Source organism: Oncorhynchus mykiss, chromosome 28, assembly GCF_057628025.1.
Source record: "Oncorhynchus mykiss isolate SJ-2025 chromosome 28, ASM5762802v1, whole genome shotgun sequence".
NCBI lineage: Eukaryota > Metazoa > Chordata > Actinopteri > Salmoniformes > Salmonidae > Oncorhynchus > Oncorhynchus mykiss.
Genome location: NC_143049.1, coordinates 19,788,956 through 19,815,716, shown reverse-complemented (window position 1 = coordinate 19,815,716; position 26,761 = coordinate 19,788,956). Strand labels below are relative to the sequence as shown.

Genomic DNA, 26,761 nt, shown 5'->3' with positions numbered 1-26,761 from the left:
CTTGACAAGTTGGCTATGCTATATAATATTTTCTGAAATAACTCGTTAAATTATCATTGCAATTGCACCCAAATTTACATCAGACATTCAGCTATCCCAGTGCTCTGCTGCTGATAACTTGGATGAATGCAGGAGCAGATTTAAGGAGCAGGACAAGACACCCTCTTTTTGACTGACATAAGAGCATGCACGTGAAATGCTAATCTGGTTTATATTATTATGATTGTCAAAGTGCATTTTCTTAGTCCAAGTAAAGTAGCACAGGTAGCATTTAGTCCAAGTAAAGTAGCAAGTAAAGTAGCACAGCACATAATGCTTCATGACAGTGTCATGGCGTACTTTCTGCAAGTTATTTAAAATATGAAAAAAACATGACTAAAGAATTCATTAGAAGAACATAGGATTTAACAAACTTTAAAATGAAACTTCTTGGCAGGCAAAAACACATTTGAATAAATGTGAGTTTTGACACCTATGGTGTCATAACCAGAAATAAAACAATAATATATGTCACAACAAGTGTAAATATTGGTCATGAGAGTGTTATGACAAGTTGTGTCGGCTGTTATGACATGGTTATGTATGTGTCATAACGTGTTGACGCTGGATGTGAAGTAAAGTGTTACCGGATTGTGGTCCAAGATTAAACCAGATGTCTTCCTCTAGACATCGACTATTTTATATACTGTAATTCTATGCAGTTTGAAACACCGTCAACCTATTTGTTAAAAAAAAACAAGTATTTAAAAAAAAAACGTATTCTAAAACAACTCTGAGAACTGTAGTATTCTATTATTTTCAACCTGGACTCAATACCCCAAACACTTCCTGTATGAAAGTCTTCTCATCAACTACAGGTTCTTTCACGTACAACATTGAGAACAACACTTGACGTACACTGCCACCTTCTGGCCGGTGAATGTACAGTTAGGAATTCATCTGACCCTGAACGGTAAAAAACAATAATAGTACAATATTTTACAATAGTAAATAGTTATTTCATGCTGAGATCCGCAAAAAGGTGAAACAGTGGCACTCGTCGCCCCAGGTGCATTTGTTATTGTTTTTCCTAATACATACTATGCTGTTCTATCGCGCAAGCAATGATGTCAGAGGGGGAAAAAACAGTGTTCGTTGTTTGAATTAAAGTCGTTGTTGTAATATCGCAAACGGACGTGGCAGTTTCCCTGCTACTGATTCCAACTTTAATAATGGTGAAAACATTATTCAATGGAAATAACAGAGAAGACCAATGATATTCAATGTCTATTGTATATTTTTTTTATGGAAGAATAAACCATTTAGAATGCATTTCGCATTCTGATATAGCATGGGGATCTCCATATTAAAATATACACTTGTGTTGGTTGTTTTTTTCATTGATTGCTACAAACTTCACTGAAAAAAAAAAGTGTTTGCTTAATTTTGCACAGGAAGGAACTATTGTATAATTACATATTTCAGTTGCTACCCTAACATTTAATCAAGAGATTAATTGCACTAGAGGTAACACTACCTCAACCTACAGCACTGCATCTTTAACAACATAAAAATTCAACAAATACATCAAACAGGCTTGATAGTTCATGTTTTTTCTCTTTCAATTTTAATTTGAAACATCAAAATAAAGATATGAATCAAAATAAAATCAACAACTAGGCCTCTTAAATCCAATTACAAAACGTTTAAAACTTTAAAAAACTGATTCTGAAAAACTGCTTATAGATAAGTTCCAATTTCTAAAACGTTCCACTTTACCTGTGTGTCAATTTCAGATAGCTTACAGTGTGTTGGTATGCTGGAAAACACAAAACAATCCACCTCAACAGCAGACAGTGAAAGAGAAAGGTGGGTTTCAATGTCACAAACAGGCGATTGTCTTTAACAACAGTGAGTGTTTTACCTTTTTTTCTAATACAGAAGTTCTCATCTGAGTACAGTAAGTGTGTGTAGTTAGCCTCTTACAGATGTGCACAAATATACACCTACATGCATAATACAATCTCATTGCTGCATGAGAAAGTAGGAATAGGGCACATAAAGTTCTGGCAACAAAGAGCTTGACACAAGCCTACACAAACGGGCAGGAGCCAAACGTTCAACATCTTCAACAGTACATGCATGGCGGTAGGATAAGGGACAGTGATTCTGTCGCCCAATCCAAAGATCGACCACTAGCCCCTAACCTTTGCACTTGTGCAGATCAGAAATTATTGTATAGATGAGAGCAATATGGCAAGAATTCCAGCAATCTTATCAGCAGGCAAGCTCAAGTGAAGATTTTACCATTGATTACATCTATCGAATTCTTTCAGATCTACTGAAGTGCTGAGGGGTTGACTTTGGATCGACCCAAGTGCCTAGGGGGTAGGGATGGGGGGTTGATTTGGGTCTCAGTAAATCACCTAGTAGAGGAGAGGCTTAGGGGATACATTAACCACAAGAGTCCTCTCATTGCCTGAGAGCATTTGGGACATGACCCACAAAGAACCAAACATAGATATACACACACACACACCTGCACAGACCTGCAAGGATTAGTGCGATTTTGCCCCCAGGAGACAGTTACAAACAAAACAGCAGCATTAAAGGGTTATAACGTTACTTCAGGATTTTGGCAATGAGGCTCTTTATCTACTTCCCCAGTCAGATGAACTCCTGGATACCATTGTTATGTTAAGAGGTGGTTTCATGAGCCAATGCTAACTAGCATTAGTGCAATGACTGGAAGTCTAGCATGCTAGCAGATACCGTAGACTTCTAGTCATTGCTCTAACACTAGTTAGCAATTGCACTAGCGCTAGTAAGCAGCTTCCTTCAAACTGTACGCAGAGACATAAAAATGGTATCCACAAATTAATCTGACTCTAGGGAAGTAGATTGCCAAAAATCCCGAAGTATCCCTTTAACATCATGAATGACAGACATGATTCATTTAATACATGCTTCACATTAAATCAAGTGGCAACAAATGACAACGAAACGTTCCTTTTTCGCACAAAGTTTTTCCTTAAATGGAATACCGTTAGCTTGTAAAACAAATTAAATACAGGGTATTTATGGTACATTCAGAATATTCTGTCAAAAAAAACAAATTACATAAATATTTTATCTCATAAACCATACATCTTTCCTCCACTTTATGACAATCCAAAAAATAAAAGATAATGTGAAGTTTTTGAATATTCACCCCCCCCCCCCCCCTATTTTTTTATAATTCCCACATTTTGTTATTTCAAATGGATACAAAAAAAATGCAATGAACTGGTAGGCTGCTGGCTGCTGTTTAACTGTATTTTCCTTTTGAACACCTATGCGATAATACAACCCTCTCCATCTTTTCTCTGTGAGGCACTAAGGCACTGTACTACTCACTACCTTCCCTCCCATTACAAGTGCTAGCATATAAAATAACTGACAGGGAGAACAGAGACTTGAAGTGATGTCATGCTTTAGTTCATATAGGCTACTTAGCCAACATATAACGACTTGAACCAAAGGCAGATTCTGGAAGAATTTAAATGTTCCAAAAAGACCCACATTAAAATCAGAATAGAACAATCTTTCTCTCCAAATCCATCAATCCTTATTGAATGCAAGTTTACCACCACACCATTTAAATATGTGGTTTTCTTTCTTTAAAAGTTAGAGACTAGTCTTGTGTGCAAAATACCACCCTCTGAAAATTCTGGATTCTATTCTTTGCTGAGAAACTAGTTAGGATATTTGCGCGGGTTCTCAAACCCCTAAAGGACATTTGGAAGGTATTACAAATTGGTGAAAAACTCAACCCTTTGGATTTCTGGAATCTTTACTGTAGTGAGATAAACAAAGCATTGTCTTGGTCCTCTCTCTGTCATGTCAATCAGTTTTGTCTGCTTCAGAGGAGTGGGGGGCTGCATACTTCAGCCGAAAGCCACCTGAAACACACACACACACACAGGAGTGCGTCAGTGTCGCGTGCCAAACTAGCCAACAAGTAACATAAAGAAACGTGATGACCATAGTCTTTATGCTAGCCTTCCAGATTCAGTGTCCTATCAAAAGATGATTTAATACTTGGTTGGGTGTTTAATAGAGCTCTTTAGAACGTTCAGACAATCCAGGATTTGCTACAGAGAGCGTCAGACATAAAAATGGTGGACAGTGCAAAACATGGTGGGGACAAAAAAAGTTACAAAAGAAAGCTCTGCCTTCCTATACAACATTTGATTTTGCTCAAACAAAAGATAAATCCTTCTTTTCTCTGCTCTATCAATATGAGAGACTTCACCTCCTCTCTCTGCCACTAGCCTGGCCAGTATTACCTTGCTGCCCGGCATCCATTGAGGGCTGCTTGCAGTCCTGGGCATAGTGCCCGCTGAGCCCACAGTTATAGCAGGAGACGTTGGCACTACTCTTCTTCATGCCCGTGCCCAGTCCCACCGAGGAGAACACGGGTGTGTAGAAACGGTTGAATGAAGCAGCTGCCATCTGCTGCAGGGTGTATCCAGCCTGGGTGGCCAGCATGTGGTCTGAGTGGGAGGTATGGAGCAGGGGTCCACTGACGTATTGTGTTGGCGTGGCTGTGTGAGGAGGGGGATAGAAGGGTAGCTGTGTGGTGCCGTTGCTCTGGTGTTGGACCTGACTGCGGTGGCTGGGATATCCAGTGCTGCACATGGATGGGAGGTGGAAGAGAGGGAGGTGAGCGGCGCTGAAGACCTGGCGCCCCAGCTGGGGAGGGAAGTAGAAGTTGGGGTTGGGGGAGTGGCTACTACCACAGCTGCCATGGCAACCGCAGGTGCTGCAGCTCATCTGCTGTTGCTGTGGAGGTTGGGTCTGCTGCTGGGGTTGCAGCTTTTGCTGGGCCTGCCCTGCTGCCTCCCCCGAGCTGCTGCAAGAAGAGGTGCCGTCTCCCTGGGCCGTGCTGTGGGTGAGGGTCAGGGCTTGGCTGGACACGGGGCCGGGGGTGTGAGTGGGGATGGCTGGGAGCAGAGTGGCCTGAACCTGACTGATGGCAACTGGGGTCACAGTTGCCCCGGAGGAGGGTGTCACGTAGTTAAGGGTGGGTAGGCTGGTGGGTACAGCCAGGGCTTGAGGCCTGGTGTTAGGGTCAGGGAGTGAGGCTGCTAGGGGTAGGTTGGCAGTGGAGGCTAAGTCAGTGGTGATGTATGTTTGCTGCAGGGGGGACATGTGGGAGGTCAGGGGGATGACACTGATTGCACCCATGGGGGGCTGGTGCTGGGGGTTAGTGCTTTTACTGTCTGGGCTAGTGGGGGTTTTATAACACTGGAGTATGGGGTGACTGCTGGAGCCTGGGGTGGCTGGCTGTGAGTTCAGGGGTGCAGACACAGACACATGCCTCTGTCTCTCAGGGTCTCCCAGGAAAGCTTGGCTTGGGATGGACTCCTGAGGAACCATGGGGGTGGTCCCAGTCAGTGCCTCCTCTGCTGGTGAACCGTCCTCCGGCTGTGAATTGACAAAGACCATAACGTCTGGCATGGTGGGCCCATTCTGAACCGTCAGTGGTAGAGGATGTACACGTCGGGGACTGTCAGTGTAGGATGGCTCTTCCTTGTGGGGTACAGGGACCATAGGGTGTACAGTAGCCACAACTTTCCCCCTGCTGTGACCACTCGCCCTCTTCTGCTGGACAGAAGAGTAACTCTCAGTAGTGTCTGGGAGAGAGAGAAGCGATCATTAAAGACATCTTGAGGTTCAACAGCACTATTTCACATCAGGGCTAAAGACTGAGACATCATGGGCCGGTTTCCAGACCCAGATAAAGCTTTGTCCTGGACTAAATGGAGACTCCACTGAAAGTGTTCTTTAGTCCAGGATTAATCTGGCCCGGGAAAATCTGCCCCATTCATTCCCCACATGGGTAGAGGGGCCACTCACCTCTCTCTTCCTCCATGTCTTCAAGGTCCTCACTCTCCAGACTCTCACGGGCCTCATGCTGGGGGCTGGAGGGGGTACTGGAGCTCTCAGACCACGTGTCTCCATACCTGTCCTGGATGGGCTCTACAGGGGTGGAGGAATGCACTTAGAAAACCACCAATCACAAACATGCATGTTGTTAAAATGTTAATCATTCAATTGGGGGGGGGGGTTATTGCCAGGCATGGTTACTTACTCTCACTGACACCCTGTCTAGTCACGTTTGTTGCAGGCGGTCTGATGATGCCATTGGGGATGTAGGCTTTGGCCCCCTCACTTTTCCTAACTTCATCGGGTCTTCTTCTACTCTTTAGTTCTGGAGTGAAAGCCCATTTCTCATCTACCTTCTGAAGAGAGAGCAGAGCATTTAACACGCTAAACAGATGTCAATTATCATGATCTAATCAAACCAAAAAATGTCAAAAATACAAAAGATATGCTTTTACTGTTAGAACAGATGTCAGTCAGCGTTACACAGCAGCATATTGACAGTCCTGCTGTTTCTACCAGTTTCTCTAGTGGCCAGGTCAGGGAGAGATGTGTGACTGACCTGATGTGGGTCTGGCCAACAGGACATAACGTCTGCTTTTCTCCTCCCCTTCACCACTCCGTTGTGCTCTAAGTGGACAGCAGGCCTCTGGCTCTCACTCCGGCTGCTCTTTGTCATCAGTATGCTGTAAAGAGAAGGAAAGGATCCTCTTAGTACAACCCATCAGCCACAAGGTCACATGTCTTGGACTGAACAGATAGAGCTCTTACCTCTGGCCTAAGCTGCTGCACTCCGTCTGATGCCCAAGGTGGTGAGACTCTAAGTCTGGGTGAGGGAGAGCAGAATGATGATTGAGAAAGAGAGAGAAGTACGAGTGAACATCAACTATCGATCAATTGAATTCAACTGGACTTATATCACATAGGGTGACAGGCAACAAATATCTGTCTGTATGAAATAGCCATTTCCACACACTGTCAGATCAACCCCACAAAGAACGACAGACAGGCAGAGTAAATCGTTTATATGAGACAGCGATAATAGAAACTACACAGCGCGCACACACACACACACACCTTCGTCCTGACTGGATGGCTCTGTGCAGTCTTCTTTAAAGTGCTCGGCTGCCTTGCAGGTCTTTCCCAGAGTTACTGTATTATCTGGGTAGGAAAGACCAGATGGTGAGATATTAGGGAATGGCCGGCAAGATCATTCCAGCCTACCTAACATTACAGCTTTGCAGGTCTTGAGGCAGTGGAAGTGTGTTAATATTAAACAGCCTTGACATCAAAAATACATTCCTGGTTTATGAATTTCTGTGGTCAATTTGATGCAGCTGTGTGAAATCAATGGGCAATGGATTCCCTTGAATGGTCAGAGGTTTGAGGAAACTTTCCCAAATAATAATTAGTCAATTGATAATGGCTCTGGGTTTAATGTGGTGAAACAGCCACCTGGTCCCGCTGCTATGCTGAGAGCTGTTCACTGTGAAGCTGGGTTTATTTCTCTAAGCTAGCCTCCAAGCAGTATGCGTGTTATTTCTGGAGGATTTACCGGTCCTCTGAGAGCACTATTGAAACTGGGCTCAGGACGTTACTTTCAAAGGCCATAACAATTATTTTTTTTAAAGTGGAGTTAAGTTGACTGAGAAGTTGTTTATTGGTACGATTAGTCACATGGACCGACCACGTCAATCAACATACAAAATCATTCTAGAAGATAGAGGGGTAATTGTGGTCTGTGTTCCAAGGTATCCCTAACCAATCAGGTGGATGGTTTGTGTAGACATGCATTCCTGTACACGTCAGCGGAGTGGGTGATATCTCACCTCCCTGGAGGCTGAGGCAGGGGACAAGGAACCTGCAGACCTCTCCTCTATGCCTGAAGGCTGCTGGGGCTGACAGAAGCATGTCCCTGTCACAGTGGAGAGAGGAGAAAGGGAGTTAAAGATAAAAATTACACAGAGGGAGAGAGAAAGTGACTTGGAAATAATATAATTTAATGTGTCCTCCATCTCCTGTTCTATACTAGAATATGTAATTATAGTTCGACCGATTAGGATTTTTCAACGCCGATACCGATTAGTGGAGGTCCAAAAAAAGCCGATACCAATTCAATCGGCCAATTGTTTTTATTTATTTATTTGTAATAATGACAATTACAACAATACTGAATGAACACTTTTATTTTAACTTAATATAATACATCAATCAAATCAATTTAGCCTCAAATAAATAATCAAACATGTTCAATTTGGTTTAAATAATGCAAAAACAAAGTGTTGGAGAAGAAAGTAAAAGTGCAATATGTGCCATGTAAAAAAGCTAATGTTTAAGTTCCTTGCTCAGAACATGAGAACATATGAAAGCTGGTGGTTCCTTTTAACATGTCTTCAATATTCCCAGGTAAGACGTTTTAGGTTGAGGTTATTATAGGAATTATAGGACTATTTCATATACCTTTGACTATTGGATGTTCTTATAGGCACTTTAGTATTGCCAGTGTAACAGTATAGTTTCGGTCCCTCTCCTTGCCCCTACCTGGGCTCGAACCAGGAACACATCGACAACAGCCACCCTCGAAGCATCGTTACCCATCGCTCCACAAAAGTGGCGTTACCCATGCAGAGCAAGGGGAACAACTACTCCAAGTCTCCGAGCGAGTGACGTTTGAAACGCTATTAGCGCGCACCCCGCTAACTAGCTAGCCATTTCACATCGGTTACACCAGCCTAATCTCGGGAGTTGATAGGCTTGAAGTCATAAACAGCGCAAGGCTTGAAGCATTGCGAAGAGCTGCTGGCAAATGCAGTAAGGTGCTGTTGAATGAATGCTTACGAGCCTGCTGCTGCCTACCACCACTCAGTCAGACTGCTCTATTAAATATAAAATCATAGACTTAATTATAATATAATAACACACAGAAATACAAGGTCATTAATATGGTCAAATCCGGAAACTATCATTTCGAAAACAAAACGTTTATTCTTTCAGTGAAATACGGAACCATTCCGTATTTTATCTAACATGCTGACCAGACCGGACACGTCACGTGCTCGAGCGTCACAAAATACATTTAGAAATCCATGTGATTCAATATGAACTAGCAATATGAAGGCTTTATGAACTAAATATGCAGGTTTAAAAATATATACTTGTGTATTGATTTTAAGAAAGGCATTGATGTTTATGGTAAGGTATACAATGGTGCAACGACAGTGCTTTTTTCGCGAATGCGCTTGTTAAATCCATAGTTTGGCGAAGTAGGCCTAGATTCAATGATAAATGAACAGGCACCGCATCGATTATATGCAATGCAGGACAAGCTAGATAAACTAGTAATATCATCAACCACGTGTAGCTAACTAGTGATTATGTTAAGATAGATTGTTTTTTATAAGATACGTTTAATGCTAGCTTGCACCTTACCTTGGCTCCTTGCTACACTCGCATAACAGGTAGTCAGCCTACCACGCAGTCTCCTCGTGGAGTGCAATGTAATCGGCCATGATCAGTGTCCAAACATGCCGATTACCGATTGTTATGAAAACTTGAAATCGGACGTAATTAATCGGCCATTCCGATTAATCGGTCGACCTCTATATCTAATAGCAAGATACAGTAGGTGCACTGTGTAAGAGATCAAAGTGCTGGTGTGACCTTGGATGGTAGTGAAAAAGAGAAGGGGAAAAAGTGATCCCATCCATATCTGCAATGGAGAAACCAAGTCTCACCAAGTTACGGTCTGCCATTCATGGTTTTAGGGACTAACCGTCTGACTGACAACATTTTTGCCTGTTTCTACAAATTATGTCTGGAACTCTGTTCAGAGGTGTTAAGTACTCTCGTGCGTGTCAATGCCTTCAGACAGTGTTTCCCAACTCCAGTCCTTAAGACCCCCAACAGTACTCATTTTTAGTGTAGCCCTGGGCAAGCACACCTGATTCAACTTGTCAACTAATCATTAAGCCCTAATTGAGTTGAATGAGCTGTTTGTCCCGGGCTACAACAAACATTTGTTTTGTTGGGAGTACTGGGAAATTGGAGTTGGGAAACACTGCCTTAAGGAATGGCTAGTAATGGTAATGACATCACAGTTGACCTAGATATCAAAGCCTGGGTTCTGACACATGTAAAGCCTGGAGGTTATTCACCATAACCATAACTGACAACACTGGAGTTTATGGCAGTGTTGGTGACAGTAACTAGAGGGTAGTCTACTCTAATCTCCACAATATGAAAAGTTGAGGTTTGTGAATAAAACACAGCTAAAGTAGAGGTTTGGACTAGTAGACAGTTTTAGCCATCTCATACAGCAATGTTATTTTATGCCACAGAAGCAAGTCATAGATTTTTTTATTTTACCTTTATTTAATTAGGCAAGTCAGTTAAGAACAAATTCTTATTTTCAATGACGGCCTAGGAACAGTGGGTTAACTGCGTGTTCAGGGGCAGAACGACAGATTTGTACCTGGTCAGCTCGAGGGTTTGAACTTGCAACCTTCCGGTTACTAGTCCAACACTCTAACCACTAGGCTACCCTGAATATCGAGGGAAAAAAGAACAGCTGGAGTGCAAAACAACAAGAAAGTGTGAACTTCAAGAAATCAATTTATTTGACTGACAATATGAAAACCCTTGAGATGTCGCATCATTCTGCGTGCTGCAACAAACAGAGTAAAAGAGGGAGACTCACTGTAGCATCCTCTCCAGGTCCCTGGGTTCATACTGGTCTCTCTGGGCCAGTAACCTCACTAGTCCCTTCTCAAAGGGCTCAGCAGACCTCTCACATGGAAGCTGAAATGCAGGGAATCGTATGAGGGGTTATCATAGACATACAGTGCCGTCAAAGTATTCAGACCCCTAGACTTTTTCCACATTTTGTTACGTTTCAGCCTAATTCTAAAATGGATTCGTTTTTCCCCCCTAATCAATCAACACAAAATATCCCACAATGACAAAGAAAAAAACATTACCAAATGTATAAAAATAAAATACAACGGAAATATCACATTTACATAAGTATTCAGACCTTTTACTCGGTACTTTGTTGAAGCACCCCAGTCTGATGTCCTGAGCAGGTTTTCATCAAGGATCTCTGTACTTTGCTCTGTTCATCTTTCCCTCGATCCTGACTAGTCTCTGCCGCTGAAAAACATCCCCACAGCATGATACTGCCACCACCATGCTTCACCGTAGGGATGGTGCCAGGTTTCCTCCAGACGTGACGCTTGGCGTTCAGGCCAAAGAGTTCAATCTTGGTTTCATCAGACCAGACAATCTTGTTTCTCATGGTCTGAGTCTTTAGACGCCTTTTGGCAAACTCAAAGCGTGTTGTCATGTGCCTTTTACTGAAGAGTGGCTTCGTTCTGGCCACTCCTCCATAAAGGCCTGATTGGTGGAGTACTGCAGAGATGGTTGTCCTTCTGGATTCTTGGTCACCTCCCTGACCAAAGCCCTTCTCACCCAATTGCTCAGTTTGGCCGGGCGGCCAGCTCTAGTAGTCTTGGTGGTTCCAAACTTCCATTTAAGAATGATGGAAACCACTGTGTTCTTCGGGACCTTCAATACTGCAGAAATGTTATGGTACCCTTCCCCAGATTTGTGCCTTGACACAATCCTGTCTCGGAGCTCTACTCACAATTCCTTGGAACTAATTTCTTGATCTTTTTGCTCTGACATACACTGTCAACAGTGGGACCTTATATAGACAGGTGTGTGCCTTTCCAAATCATGTCCAATCAATTGAATTTAGCATAGGTGGTCTCCAATCACAATGATCAATGGAAACAGGATGCACCGGAGCTCAACTTCGAGTCTCATAGCAAAGGGTCTAAATACTTACGCAAATAAGCTATGTTTTAATGTCTAACAACCTGTTTTCGCTTTGTCATTAAGGAGTATTCTGTGGAGATTGTTGAGGATTTTTTTTATTTAATACATTTTTGAATAAGGCTGTAACGTAACAAAATGTTGAAAAAGTCAAAGGGTCTGAATACTGTCCGAAGGCAATGTACATACAGTATATTCATAAAGTGTATATATAACATTTAGGGGTATAACAAAATAGCAAGATGTAGAATACATTTGATTATACAGTACCAGTCAAAGGTTTGGACACACCTACTCATTCCAGGGTTTTTCTTTATTTTACAATTGTCTACATTGTAGAATAATAGTGAAGACATTAAAAATATGAAATAACACACATGGAATAATGTAGTAACCAAAAACATGTTAATCAATACATATTTTATATTTGAGATTCTTCAAAGTAGCCACCCTTTGCCTTGATGACAGCTTTGCACTCTGGGCATTCTCTCAACCAGCTTCATGAGGTAGTCAAGCTGGAATGCTTTTCCAACCGTTTTAAAGGATTTCCCACATATGCTGAACACTTGTTGGCTGCTTGTCCTTCACTCTGCGGTCCAACTCATCTCAAACCATCTCTTTTGGGTTGAGGTCGAGTGATTGTGGAGGCCAGGTCATCTGATGCAGCACTCCATCACTATCCTTCTTGGTCAAATAGCCCTTACACAGTCTGGAGGTGTGCTTTTGGTTCAAATCAAATCTTATTTGTTACATGCGCCGAATACAACACCTTACTGTGAAATTCGTGCTTACAAGCCCTTAACCAACAATGCAGTTAAGGAGAATACCTAAATAAGAAATAAAAGTTACAAATAATTAAAGAGCAGCAGTAAAATAACAATAGAGAGGCTATATACAGGGGGTACCGGTACAGAGTCAATGTGCGGGGGCACCGGTTAGTCGAAGGTAATTGAGGTAATATGTACACGTAAACTCTTCAGGACACGGTCTTTCAAAGATATTTCATAAAAATCCAAATTACTTCACAGATCTTCATTGTAAAGGGTTTAAACACTGTTTCCCATGCTTGTTCAATGAACCATAAACAATTAATGAACATGCACCTGTGGAACGGCTTACAGATGGTAGGCAATTAAGGTCACAGTTATGAAAACTTAGGACACTAAAAGAGGCCTTTCTACTGACTCTGAAAAACACCAAAAGAAAGATGCCCAGGGTCCCTGCTCATCTGCGTGAACACAGAACCCAAACATCGTGCATAAATGTATTTTGTCCCCCTACACCAAACGCAGGTTAAAATATCAAAACAAACTCTGAACCAATTATATTAATTTGGGGACAGGTCGAAAAGCATTAAACATGTTTGGCAATTAGGCTAGTTAGCTTGCACTTGCTAGTTAATTTGTCCTATTTAGCTAGCTTGCTGTTGCTAGCTAATTTGTCCTGGGATATAAACATTGCGTTTTTATTTTACCTGAAATGCACAAGGTCCTCTACTCCGACAATTAATCCACTCATAAAACGGCCAACTGAATCGTTTCTAGTCATCTTTCCTCCTTCCAGGCTTTTCCATCTTTGAACTTATATGGTAATTGGCATCTACACTTTCACAGTACTCCAACAGCGACCGGCAAAACATTGTCTTTCAATCACCCACGTGGGTATAACCAACATGGGTACCTGCTTCTATAAACCAATGAGGAGATGGGAGAGGCAGGACTTGCGCGATCTGCGTCAGAAATAGGAATGACTTCTATTTTAGCCCTTGGCATCGCAGACACTCATTGGCGCGTGCGTGCGAGCAGCGTGGGTGCAATAATTGAATAACATGGATTTCTACATTTATTTTGCAACGCTCGCACACGCGACGTGTCTGGTCTGGTCAGCATGTTAGGCATGGTGTAAGGAGGCATGAGGACTGCAGATGTGGCCTGGGCAATAAATTGCAATGTCCGTCCTGTCTCGCTGTCTTAGGCGTCTCACAGTACGGACATCTGATCGTCCTCACAGAGGCAGACCACGTGTAACAACACCTGCACAAGATCGGTACATCCGAAAAGCACACCTGCGGGACAGGATGGCAACAACAACTGCCCGAGTCACACCAGGAACTCAGAATCCCTCCATCAGTGCTCAGACTGTCCTCAATAGGCAGAGAGAGGCTTGACTGGGGGATTGTAGGCCTGTTGTAAGGTAGGTCCTCACCAGACATCACCGGCAACAACGTCGCCTATGGTTACAAACCCAGTCACTAGACCAGACAGGAGAGCAAAAAGTGCTCTTCACTGACGAGTCGCGGTTTTGTCTCACCAGGGGTAATGGTCGGATTTGCGTTAATTGTCGAAGGAATCTGCATTACACCGAGGCCTGTACTCTGGAACGGGATCGATTTGGAGGTGGAGGGTCCGTCATGGTCTGGGGCGCTGGGTCACAGCATCATCGGACTGAGCTTGTTGTCATTGCAGGCAATCTCAACGCTGTGCATTACAGGGAAGACATCATCCTCCTCCCTCATATACATCCTCCTCCCTCCCTCCTCCCTTCCTGCAGGCTCATCCTGACATGACCCTCCAGCATAACAATGCCACTGCTCGTTCTGTGCGTGATTTCCTGCAATACGGGAATGTCAGTGTTCTGCCATGGCCTGCAAAGAGCCCGGATCTCAATCCAATTGAGCACGTCTGGGACCTGTTGGATCGGAGGGTGAGGGCTAGGGCCAGTCGCCCCAGAAATGTCTGGGAACCTGCAGGTGCCTTGGTGGAAGAGTGGGGTAACGTCTCACAGCAAGAACTGGCAAATCTGGTGCAGTCCATGAGGAGGAGATGCACTGCAGTACTTAATGCAGCTGGGGGCCACACCAGATACTGTCTGTTACCTTTGACCCACCCCCCCCTTTGTTCAGGGACACATTATTAAATTTCTGTTAGTCACATGTCTGTGGAACTTGTTCAGTTTACGTCTCAGTTGTTGAATCTTGTTATGTTCATACAAATATTTACACATGTTAAGTTTGCTGAAAATAAACACAGTTGACAGTGAAAGGACGTTTCTTTTCTTGCTGAGTTTAGGTGGAGTTAAAGTGACTATGCATAGATAATAAACAGTGGCAGCAGTGCAAATAGTATGGGTAGCCATTTATTAGATGTCCATCCCGGGGTCTTATGGCTGTTTAGAAGCCTCTTGGACCTATACTTGGTGCTCTGGTACCGCTTGCTGTGCCATAGCAGAGAGAACAGTCTATGACTAGGGTGGATGGAGTATTTGACCATTTTTAGGGCCTTCCTCTGATACCACCTGGTATAGAGGTCCTGGATGGCAGGAAGCTTGGCCCCAAATATTTTCAGTCTCCTGAGGGGGAATAGCTTTTGTTGTGCCCTCTTCAAGACTATCTTGGTGTGCTTGGACCATATTAGTTTGTTGGTGATGTGGACACCAAGGAACTTGAAGCTCTCAACCTGCTCCACTACAGCCCCGTCGATGAGAATGGGGGCATGCTTGGTCCTCCTTTTCCTATACTCCACAATCATCTCCTTTGTCTTGATCACGTTGAGGGAGAGGTTGTTGTCCTGGCACCACAACCCTATAGGCTGTCTCGTCATTGTCGTTGATCAGGCCTACCACTGTTGTGTCATCGGCAAACTTAATGATAGTGTTGGAGTGGTGCCTGGCCATGCAGTCATGAGTGAACAGGAGGGGACTGAGCACGCACACCTGAGGGGCCCCCGTGTTGAGGATCAGTGTGGTGGATGTGTTGTTACCTACCCTTACCACCTGTGTGCGGCCATCAGGAAGTCCAGGATCCAGTTGCAGAGGGAGGCGTTCAGTGCCAGGGTCATTAGATTAGTGATGAGTTTGAAGGCACTATAGTGTTGAACGCTGAGCTGTAGTCAAGGAATAACATTCTCACATACTGTAGGTGTTCCTTTAGTCCAGGTGTGAAAGGGCAGGGTGGAGTGCAATAAAGATTGGACTGGGTCTAGGTTTTCTGGGATAATGGTGTTTTTTAAATTTTATTTCACCTTTATTTAACCAGGTAAGCTAGTTGAGAACAAGTTCTCATTTGCAACTGCGACCTGGCTAAGATAAAGCATAGAAGTTCGACACATACAACAACACAGAGTTACACATGGGAATGGGAAATAAACACAGTATGGGAATGAGGTAGATAGCCCATCTGTATACAGCCCATCTATGTACAGGTGCAGTGATCTGTGAGCTGCTCTGACAGCTGGAGCTTAAAGCTAGTGAGGGAGATGGGAATCTCCAGCTTCAGTGATTTTTGCAGTTCGTTCCAGTCAGTGGCAGCAGAGAACTGGAAGGAAAGGCGACCAAAGGAGGAATTGGCTTTGGGGGTGACCAGTGAGATATACCTGCTGGAGCGTGTGCTACGAGTGGGTGCTGCTATGGTGACCAGCGAGCTGAGATAGGGCGGGGCTTTACCTAGCAGAGACTTGAAGATAACCTGTAGCCAGTGGGTTTGGCGACGAGTATGAAGCGAGGGCCAGCCAACGAGAGCGTACAGGTCGCAGTGGTGGGTAGTATATGGGGTTTTGGTGACAAAATGGATGCCACTGTGATAGACTACATCCAGTTTGCTGAGTAGAGTGTTGGGAGGCTATTTTATAGATGACATCGCCGAAGTCAAGGATCGGTAGGATGGTCAGTTTTACGAGGGTATGTTTGGCAGCATGAGTGAAGGAAGCTTTGTTGCGAAATAGGAAGCCGATTCTAGATTTAATTTTTGATTGGAGATGCTTACTGTGAGTCTGGAAGGAGAGTTTACAGTCTAGCCAGACACCTAGGTATTTGTAGTTATCCACGTATTCTTAGTCAGAGCCGTCCAGAGTAGTGATGCTGGATGTGCGGGCAGGTGCGGGCAATGATTGGTTGAATAGCATGCATTTAGTTTTATTTGCGTTTAAGAGCAGTTGGAGGCCACGGAAGGAGAGTTGTATGGCATTGACACTCGTCTGGAGGTTAGTTAACATAGTGTCCAAAGAAGGGCCAGAAGTATACAGAATGGTGTCGTCAGCGGAGGTGGATTAGAGAATCACCAGCAGCAAGAGCGACATCATTGATGTATACAGAGAAGAGAGTCGGCCCGAGAATCGAACCCTGTGGCACCACCATAGAGACTGCCAGAGTTCCCGGACAACAGGCCCTTCGATTTGACACACGGAGCTCTATCAGAGAAGTAGTTGGTGAACCAGGCGAGGCAATCATTTGAGAAACCAAGGCTGTTGAGTCTGCCAATAAGAATGTGGTGATTGACAGAGTCGAAAGCCTTGGCCAGGTCGATGAATACAGTTGCACAGTAATGTCTCTTATCGATGGTGGTTGTGAGCCATGACCAGCCTTTCCAAAGCACTTCATGGCTACAGATGTGAGTGCTACGGGTCGGTAGTCATTTAGGCAGGTTACCTTAGTGTTCTTGGGCACAGGGGCTATGGTGGTCTGCTTGAAACATGTTGGTATTACAGACTCCGACAGGGAGAGTTTGAAAATGTCAGTGAAGACACTTGCCAGTTGGTTAGCGCATGCTCGGAGTACACGTCTTGGTAATCCATCTGGCTCTGCAGCCTTGTGAATGTTGACCTGTTTAAAGGTTGTCTACGGAGAGTGTGATCACACAGTCATCTGGAACAGCTGATTCTCTCATGCATGTTTCAGTGTTACTTGCTTCAAAGTGAGCATAGAAGTTATTTAGCTCGTCTGGTAGCCCCATGTCACTGGGCAGCACGTGGCTGTGTCTAATAGTTTGCAAGCCCTGCCACATCCGACGAGCGTCGGAGCCGGTGTCGTATGATTTGAGCTTAGTCCTGTATTGACGCATTGCCTGTTTGTTGGAGGGCATAGCGGGATTTCTTATAAACTTCTGGGTTAGAGTCCCGCTCCTTAAAGCAGCAGCTCTACCAATTAGCTCAGTGAGGATGTTGCCTGTAATCGATGGCTTCTGGTTGGGGTATGTATGTACAGTCACTCTGTGGACGACGTCATCGATGCACTTATTGATGAAGCCAGTAACTGATGTGGTGTACTCAATGCCATCGGAAGAATCCCGGAACAAATTCCAGTCTGTGCTGGCAAAACAGTCCTGTAGCTTAGCATCTGCTTCATCTGACCACTTTTTTATTGACCGAGTCACTGGTTCTTCCTGCTTTACTTTTTGCTTGTAAGCAGGAATCAGAAGGATAGAATTATGGTCAGATTTGCCAAATGGAGGGCGATGGAGAGCTTTGTACACATCTCTGTGTGTGGAGTAAAGGTGGTCTTGAGTTTTTTTCCCCTCTGGTTGCACATTTAACATGCTGGTAGAAGTTATTGTCATTAAAAAAACAAATGATAGTCCCACTATGCGCAAACCAGATGGCATATTGCTGCAAAATGCTGTGGTAGCCATGCTGGTTAAGTGTGCTTTGAATTCTAAATAAATCACTGACAAGTGTCACCAGAAAAGCACCCCCACACCTCCCTAATTCACGGTGGGAACCACACATGCGGAGATCATCCGTTAACCTACACAAAGATACAGCGGTTGAAACCAAAAATGACAAATTTGGACTCATCAGACCGAAGGACATATTTCCACCAGTCTAATGTTCATTGCTCGTGTTTCTTGGCCCAAGCAAGTCTCCTTTTTATTGGCGTCCTTTAGTAGTGGTTTCTTTGCAGCAATTCGGCCATGAAGGCCTGATTCACGCAGTCTCTTCTGAACAGTTGATGTTGAAAAAAAAAAAAGGGTGGCTACTTTGAAAAATCGCAAATATAAAACATACATTTACTTTTTTGGTTACTACATGATTCCATATGTGTTATTTCATTGTGTTGCTATCTTCGCTATTATTCTACAATGAAGAAAATAGTAAAAATAAAGAAAAACCCTGGAATTAGTAGGTGTCCAAACTTTTGACTGGTACTGTATGTTACAATATTAGTATTAGCATGCACAGCAAGCATTGAGTGACTAGAAAGCACATGCATACATTTGGAAAGTAAACACTGCATTTGGGTTGGCAGATGGCTGTGGAGCTAACTAATTAAACAGAAGTTAATCCCCAAAAATCAAAGCCCTAATAGCACTAAAATGAATATGATCTGATGGCATACGACAAGATCTATACAGGAATCCAAAATACCTCCTGGCCTGTGGAGCAACAATATACTGTGTGCGAAGTGTACAGACCGCTCATCTATTTATCCGTGAGACAACATCCACATATCATCAGACCTCTTACACAGACGGCAGATAGTGTGACTTTATTTCACCAGACATTAAATCCAGTATCTTCTAGGCCTATAATCTATTGATGGGGATATGCTTTTCTCTCATACCTTGGACAGGAAGTCGTACAGCTCATGGTGAGTCTTGGTCACTGTGCTCCACGTTGAGTCAGACCACTGGACCTGGAAGAGGGGAGGAAGACAGCACCATTCATCAGTATGCTTTACCAAACACACATCATATACATTGCTTAGACAGCATGTCATTCCCCTGAAATATGCAGATGAAACAAAGTATGGTATTAATTTGATACTTGGCAGTCAACCACTTTACTACATTCTGGAATCTGGACGACTCCACATTCCATTTGGTGATGTAGTTTAGTATTTAGATCGTCCGATGTGTCCTCATAAGTCACTTTTAATTAAACACACACAGACAAAGTGACGTCAGCTCCACTCTAAACTCCTGCTCAGAATGTTTGAGGTATTTGATTTTGTAGCGGGTCATTGCATACCTTAGTTATGGAAGTAAATAAGGATCTTAGAAAGAGCTAGGTTGGAATTTCTCTGTACATGTTTTGAGCAGAAAAACATAACAAGCTCCCTTACGTACCCTGATAGTCATTGCCTTGAAAGGATGTTTTCCCATTGGGAAGAAGAACAAAAACTCACCCTGAACTACTCTTGACAAGTTTGCATACCAATAGAGGGCCTATGATAATTTACACTAAAATTGAGTTAGTGTACTAAGAAAAAAAACTGATGTTAAACATTTCAACCATCTTGAATCAACAGCATCAATACTTATCTAGACCTGCTCTGAATGGAGTGGTGGCATACTGGAGTGTTGTCATACTGTCCTTTCAAAACATTACCCCGCTGGCCCTAAATATTCACAAATCATCTGGATCTTTAGAAAACATACCAAGAGGTGCTTTCTGTTGCCTCTCAAAGCAGACTAAATAATGAATGGTGACAGATTGAGTAGTAGGTTTGAGTCTCAGCCGCTCACCTCACTCAGACGGTTAGAGTGAACTGATGTTCTCTCATGCTTTGGAGGCCAAGAGAATAGGAAGGATTTTACTGGGCTCTGATTTGATGATTCAGTTAGGCTACTAGCCACAATTATTTATTATTTTATTTGTTCATTGTTTGGGTTAGTTGTATGTATATGTAGCCTAACATTTCAGAAACAATTGTTGACTGAGAGACTTTTAGGCTATAGCGCTCAATCACAGACAAGCACATACTTTTTCTTGTTTTTTTCTTTTTCTGATGCTTATACCGTGTGTGGAAGGCTATATGAAAATATTCTACTCTGTAAATAGTACATTTTTTGAATGTGACATTCCATCATCACTGGGACCAATAATTTGCTCTGCGGGGGGTTCTGAACACAAGCTCTTTCACAGCCTGGCAGTCTACTCTACTCTGTCCATCACAGAGTTAACCTGTGGAGTCTGGTAGTTGGTGCTCCCCTACTGAACACCAATGAGTCCCAAATGGCTCCCTATTCCCTTTCTAGTGGACTCCTTTTGACCAGGGCCCAGCTCTGGTTAAAAGTAGTGTACAACACAGGGAATAGGGTACCATTTGGGAAACAGATTTTCACCTTGATCCCTGACAAAGGTGAATGATAAAGGTACTCATCAGCTTGAAATGGGATATAAAAAAATCTGTTGCTCTTTGAATAAAATGTACATTTCGCTAATATGTTTATACCCAAATAAATTCAATTTAACTCCCAAACTGTTTCTTTCAACACTTGAGCTGCTTCCAACGTTGACTAGTATACATTCCTCAGACACTGAAGGGACTGATAGGGAGAGTCGTTTTGGCTTTAGCAGCCAGGCTAGGCTCCTTATAAACATCTGAATAATAATGTCTGATTTGTAGGCCCAGTTCAAGCTGGACACAGGAAGTAGTGGTTTGTCTAGTATGTCTGCCCTTCACAAAAGGAGAGACAAAAGGAAAACAGTGAGCATTGAAAACCAATGATTAATGAGTGTTTTAAACCCCAAGTCCTCTCTGATCAGGGTGACAAGATAACCAACATTTTTGTTATTTAGTTTAGAACAGATAAAGGAGCCAAGGATGTAATTCCCATCGCCTTAGTGGAAAAGTGAATAACGCTGAATGAATGTGAAACAATTCAGCAAGTAATATGCTAGGCCTACTTCTCAAAGCATTGTTTTACACTGAGCTCAGCACAGGCCTACCCTAGTATTACAGGCTACTCTTAGTTGTGTATAGCCTAGAGTAGACAGAGTGAAATTCCTCCTGTGCTGAAGATGATGGATGTTCTCCCCTATTTAACTCACTAACACCCTCTTTCATATACCATGCCCAGCAGAACAGATGGCACAGCCCAGCAAGCCACTTTCTCTTTTGTGTGAATGTGTGTGTGTGTGGGTTAGTTCTTCTATCCTTGTGGGGACCTAAAATCCTTAAGTCCCCACAAGGATAGTAAAACAATAAATTCTCCCTCATGGGAACATTTTCCACATCCCCATATGGACAAAGGCTATTTTAAGCTTAGGGGTTAGGTTTAGGGTTACAATTAAGGTTAGAACTAGGGTAAGGGGTTAGTGGTTAGGTGTAGGGTTACGGGTTAAGGTTAGGGAAAATAGGATTTTTAATGGAAATTAACTTTAGGTCCCCACGAGGAAAGAAGAACAAAATGTGTGTGTGCGTCAGTTTCCAGCCCTGGCTAGCAGCAACATTTTATCACTGTCCACCTCCACATTTCAGCCAAGAGGGTTTCAACTGCCAGTTGATTCCTTACACAGTCTGTACAGCGCCTCTCAACTTAGGCTACATTGGTGCATCCTTTTCAAGTAGGCTATAAGACAGCAGGGTTCAATAACAGATAAACCCTTCTCCAGCACCAAAAAAGCCTGGAGAGCAGGTTTCAGAAACCTGTTGGACCAAACACAAACCTCTCACTGAGATATCTCCCTTAGACCAAGGGAATTCTAGCTTGGTCAAGCAAACTGACCGCTGCACTCACGTTTCATTATACTTAATACAAGGTTGGTTTCACAAGGCGAAGGGAAATCCCCTTGAAAAATCCAGAGGCAACACTGAGCCTCTGCCTAAGTATAACCTGTTAGGCTAACCGAAGACTTCATTCTGCCCAGCCACACAGATGATGAGGATGGGTATTGAGTCAAGGCCAGGACGGCCATTCCTTCCATTCACGAGTGTCACACACACCTCCACTCAGTCACACACTGTCAGTACCACTGTCTCTGTAGAGCAGACTACGCAGAAACAGGTAAGGTTAGAAGTCTCCTCAATGAAGCTCATCTTGTTATCCATATAACTTTGATCCGATTTTAACTGTTAAGTGACCACCAACACAACACTCATTATCGTTAGCATGTGTTGGCAGTATGTTCTAGTTACTTAGCTAAGTAGCCTTCATGGTTTTGGTCAATTTCAGTAGATCACAGATAAGGACAGCAGTCAGAAATACGTCTACTCTATTACTACTCCAGCTATCTGAGCAAAAGCATCAGCAATGTTGTGGTGAGGACATCATCTCATGATCTCAGTGTTATGAAATCTTGGAGCTTCCCTCAAGTCTTTCAACCCTCTAGTCTAAATGGAAGACTTTCCGTTTTTTAACAGGCTGATATGATGCCGCCGCAAGCTTGTAAAAACAGTCACGGCAGATGTTATGGGGTCGCAAACGATCAAGGACATATTTCCACCAGATTGTGTTCTCTTGCAAAGGAGGGCAGCATGTGAATAGCAGGGAGCAATCCTTCCTGCTGTCCTATTTAACCTGGCTCTCTCCGTCTTGCTCTCCTCCTCCCCCTCACAGACTCCTCAGCACAGTGCTGTTTGTCACAATGCCTGGCTGATGCCTGGCCATAGAGGACGGACTGTTGAGTCTGGGCCAGGCAAAGTCTTAGATCTCTGCCTGTCCAGATGTTGTAAGAGAACATTGCACGATTTACAGAAAAAAAATACAAAATATTGCATGGACAATCTGAAGCTCAGGATAAAAACTTTTTTTTTTTTTTTTTTTTTTTTTTTGTGACATAATGTGAATGTGAGGAAGCGCAAACCAATCTGGTGGTCAACGATATATAGGCCTAACAAAAATAAGTATACCTACACACTACAGGGGTATGCCTCAAAAATCATGAAAAATTAGAGTCCAAACATGAACATACCTCAATACTGTATTCCCTGTTTCTTCGGTTCCAAAAGATCTTCTTTAGCTCAATCTTGTCAATGTGAACTGCTACAGGAAGAAAGAAGTCCAGGGTTATTCTTTTGAGAAATGAATTGCTGTTCACCCAAATGTAATTTTGATTAACACAGAATACATTGAACACTGTTAAAGGAATGGCATTGCTCTCCTTACCCAGAGTCAGAAGAACTCATGGGACACCATTTATATGAAGAGAAATAAAAATGATATCAACGAGTTCATCTGCCTCTGTGTAAGTAGAACATGGGCATCAATGCAAGAATCTCACAGTATCAGTTTAAAACTACAGATAATTGGAATATATCCTGTCTATTGAGCCATATTTTACCATTTGTTTGGGTCTCTTGTTTTTACCTCAAACGTACTGGGCTAAAATACATCTTGCTTGAACACTCCTCTCAACATGTGAATGAGAGACCTCAGAGGATGCAATAACAAACAGGATTGAGACTACCTTCTCTCTGAGATAAGGTCCTGTTCGGGAGCTGATTGGGAATACAGCAGGCCGACTGACCCATGTCAGTGCTCCTGAGGCTGAGGTCCTCCTTTCGCAGGGTATGCTGCAACCAAGAAAGTGAAGTGATTGGTGCTTTTGTAAAAAAATAAAATGTGCGTTCTCCCCCAATAATAGTCCCACTAAACAAATTCCCCCTTACAACACTTAACTGGAACCAATACTAATTTCCTCCTCTCCACATGCTTTGAAAACTACATTTTTTCTCCTTTTTCAGTTTAATTTATATTCATAAGTCAGCTCCGTTTCGATTAGAAATATCGCCTATCCACAGGAAAGTGTAGGCTAACTGTCTTAACGTGACATAATTATGCCGAGAGCCAGCCAAGAGGGCATGACAGAGTGCCCCTATAAGAGAGCAGTCAGTCAGACAGACGAGAGAGAGAGAGGGTGTTTGTCTTATTCAAACTCCTGGCTTTTTCATTGGATGCCAGAGAGAAAGAGGGGGAGAGAGAGAGAGAAAGAAAGAGAGGGAGAGAGAAAGTGAAAGAGAGCGAAAGAGGGGAAAGAGAAAGAGCGAGGGGGAGAGAAAAAGGTTTCTCCAACACAATGCAAAGTAAGATCACAATGCAACCATTCACAAGAATGCTGGGTGTTCCCATTCATAATAGCTAGCTACTGTGGAGAAGATGACAGAAGACACAGTAGCCGTGGCCAGCATGTCTGCTGAAACCAGATAAGCTGTCTCTCTCTCTCTCTCTATTCTCCTGATTGAAAAAGTGATCTTCATTCTATGGCGTCTGTCATTTTGTGACAGCACAATGAACTCGGCTTGTAGTCATATGGCCATGCACTCAAGACTGTTCTTGGAAATGAAACTGCTTTAAGCAATACTTGGTATGAAAGGGTTGAACCACTTTCCTCTCTTTTTAGGCTAACGCCACAAGTCTATTCACATCAGTGCATGCTACGGTTATTAAGGTCTATCCCTACAGCAATTATTTGGTCTCACTTTACTAGAAATAAAGTGCTACATTGCGTCATCTGAACTCAAAACTGATTCCATATAGATTTTGTATAAAAAAAAGTAATCTGTTCATTCCTATGATCTAGGTGGCCAGTAACATTTTAGAAAAACAGGTTATTCTTGTTTAAGTAGTATCTACCTAATTCATTATTGTCAAAGTAAAAGTCAGGTAAAAGTCTTACTGGGGAACGCCCCCTGTGGACTTGTCAACATCATATGTACCAGGGCCCCCCAAGGGGGTGGGTGCATTTCAATAGTCAACAGTAGCAAAGCCTTTGCTGGCTTTCTTCTCGTTTCCACACCTGCCGCACAGGATAATACATGTGATGGGAGCCTTTCACCTGCTCAGTTCAATCAGGTCAGTGACAATAATAAGTGAGGTAATGAGTTGAGCTAAGGAGAGGAGGTAAGGTGAGGAGGCCCCTTTAGATTCACTCTTGAGACGCACTTAAGCTGTCAATGTGATGCTTACCTGGACGCTCGGGCGGTTGTGGCAATACCTTCTCTCCTCTATGGCCCGTTCCACATTGTCCAACTGGTGCCTGGCAGTAACCCTCTGGTGAAAAGAGAACGCGGGGTGCAGCGAGGCCATGGTGAAAAGTAGCGCCAAGTGCTCCAGGGAACCCGACTCTGCCTCCAGTGGAGGCCCACTGGGATGCTCCAATCTCCCGGACTTCATTCCACCATCGCGAGGGGAATGTTGATCAGGTACATTCTGAGCGCTCCCACGTGGAGATACTGGAACGCCATGATAAGTATTCAAGAACAGCGCTGGATCCATATGGTTCAAAGCACGATAAAGTGTGCCCGCGCATTCTCTGTTTTCAGATCTCAAAAGTGACAGGCAGACAAGTAGTTTGGAACGAACGACAGGGTCAGCAACGTCCATAAGGAGGCCCAAGTCAGTTTGACTGTTCGCCCTTATCTCAAAGTCTCGGAAGACGTGGAAATCTTTCCGTGCAAGGTCCTCAAGGCAGGATCCGAAAAAGCGAAGCTCAAGTGGTTGACACATATGAAGTATTCCGTACATAAACTCTATCCGCTTTGCTGGGTTGAGGTGCAAGCCGAACCACTCAAACACCGTCTCCTTGTCAATTTGCGACAGGCGACACGATTCCCTCGTTGAATCCTTGAACCGGTGGCTCACACCACGGTACGGAATCGAATCAATAGCGAGACTGTTGTAATCGGTATTTTCCTGCTCGTCTTCGACGGTATGGTATTCTTCCTCCGCCGTTCGCATGGGCAGTTTAATTTTCAGCATGATCAACTCTGACAGGACTTGTTAGCAATTATCAATTCATTCAAATGTATCGGAGCATTACATACTCGCTACATTCGCATCTGTACACTGCCGCGGAGTTGTATTTATGTGATATTAGAAGGAAATTAAATAGTGAGATTATGTATAGCTGGCTCAGTAACTCATTTCATACACTGACTGTACCACTCGAAAATCCCATAGTTGACTCCTCCCATCTTTCATCAAACTGCTGGGTCCTAACTTCATCCCCTGTACCGGGTCGTGACAAGGGTGTATTTACCAGAGGTCACCGAAGTCACTTTCTCTCATTAATGTAAAAACATTTTTTTAAACTAAATGTGTCAGTGCTGTCACAATGGATTGTTATTCTATAATATTCGATTTCATTCGATATTCGATATATAATTGCATGAAACTGTGAAGTGCAATTCCCTGAAACATATTTACACAATAAAGAGAGTAATGGCGTCTTTTTGTAGGTACCAACTCGGTCATGGCTAGAAGGGATCCAGCTTCTGTTCTGAGATAAATGATTTTACCTTTTATTTAACTAGGCAAGTCAGTGAAGAACAAATTCTTATTTACAATGACGACCTAGTAACAGTGAGTTAACAGTCTTGTTCAGGGGCAGAACGACAGATTATTAGCATGTCAGCTCGGGATTAGTTCTAACAACCTTTCGGTTACTAGTCCAACGCTCTAACCGCTAGTCTACCTGCCGCCGATCGTCACTTTTTGAATTTTTAAGCATTTATGAAAAAATACATAAAGGCTTCATAATACTCACGTTAACTGGCTGATTGTCTTATGAACAAATCCTATAAAATC

The 26,761-nt window shown here is 43.3% G+C and overlaps 1 protein-coding gene across 2 annotated transcripts; it reads right to left on the bottom strand.

Annotated features, from left to right (window-relative positions):
* Positions 1 to 1,583: 1,583 nt before the first annotated feature.
* Positions 1,584 to 26,761, bottom strand: LOC110508675 (zinc finger CCHC domain-containing protein 2). 2 transcript variants are annotated; one of them, XM_021589383.3, is made up of 13 exons: positions 25,142 to 26,761; positions 23,643 to 23,748; positions 23,148 to 23,218; positions 19,072 to 19,143; positions 10,604 to 10,704; positions 7,737 to 7,822; positions 6,985 to 7,068; positions 6,679 to 6,733; positions 6,470 to 6,593; positions 6,116 to 6,266; positions 5,881 to 6,003; positions 4,308 to 5,657; positions 1,584 to 3,920 (listed from the first exon to the last, which is right to left on the bottom strand). In XM_021589383.3, exons 1-13 carry the CDS (start codon positions 25,931 to 25,933, stop codon positions 3,862 to 3,864), a joined length of 3,174 nt encoding a protein of 1,057 aa, XP_021445058.3. In that variant the 5' UTR covers positions 25,934 to 26,761; the 3' UTR covers positions 1,584 to 3,861. The 2 variants fall into 2 exon arrangements, with proteins under 2 accessions (XP_021445058.3, XP_021445059.3); XM_021589384.3 differs by having other exon boundaries at positions 23,148 to 23,215.

What these genes read in the sequence shown, in the direction of transcription:
- LOC110508675 (XM_021589383.3), bottom strand. Translation starts at nt 25,933, where the DNA reads ATGCTGAAAATTAAACTGCCCATGCGAACGGCGGAGGAAGAATACCAT. An exon ending in CTGCCTCAGCCTCCAGGGAG is followed by an intron (nt 7,069 to 7,736) that starts GTGAGATATCAC and finishes TTTCCTACCCAG; the next exon opens with ATAATACAGTAACTCTGGGA. An exon ending in TAGACAGGGTGTCAGTGAGA is followed by an intron (nt 6,004 to 6,115) that starts GTAAGTAACCAT and finishes CCACCCCTGTAG; the next exon opens with AGCCCATCCAGGACAGGTAT.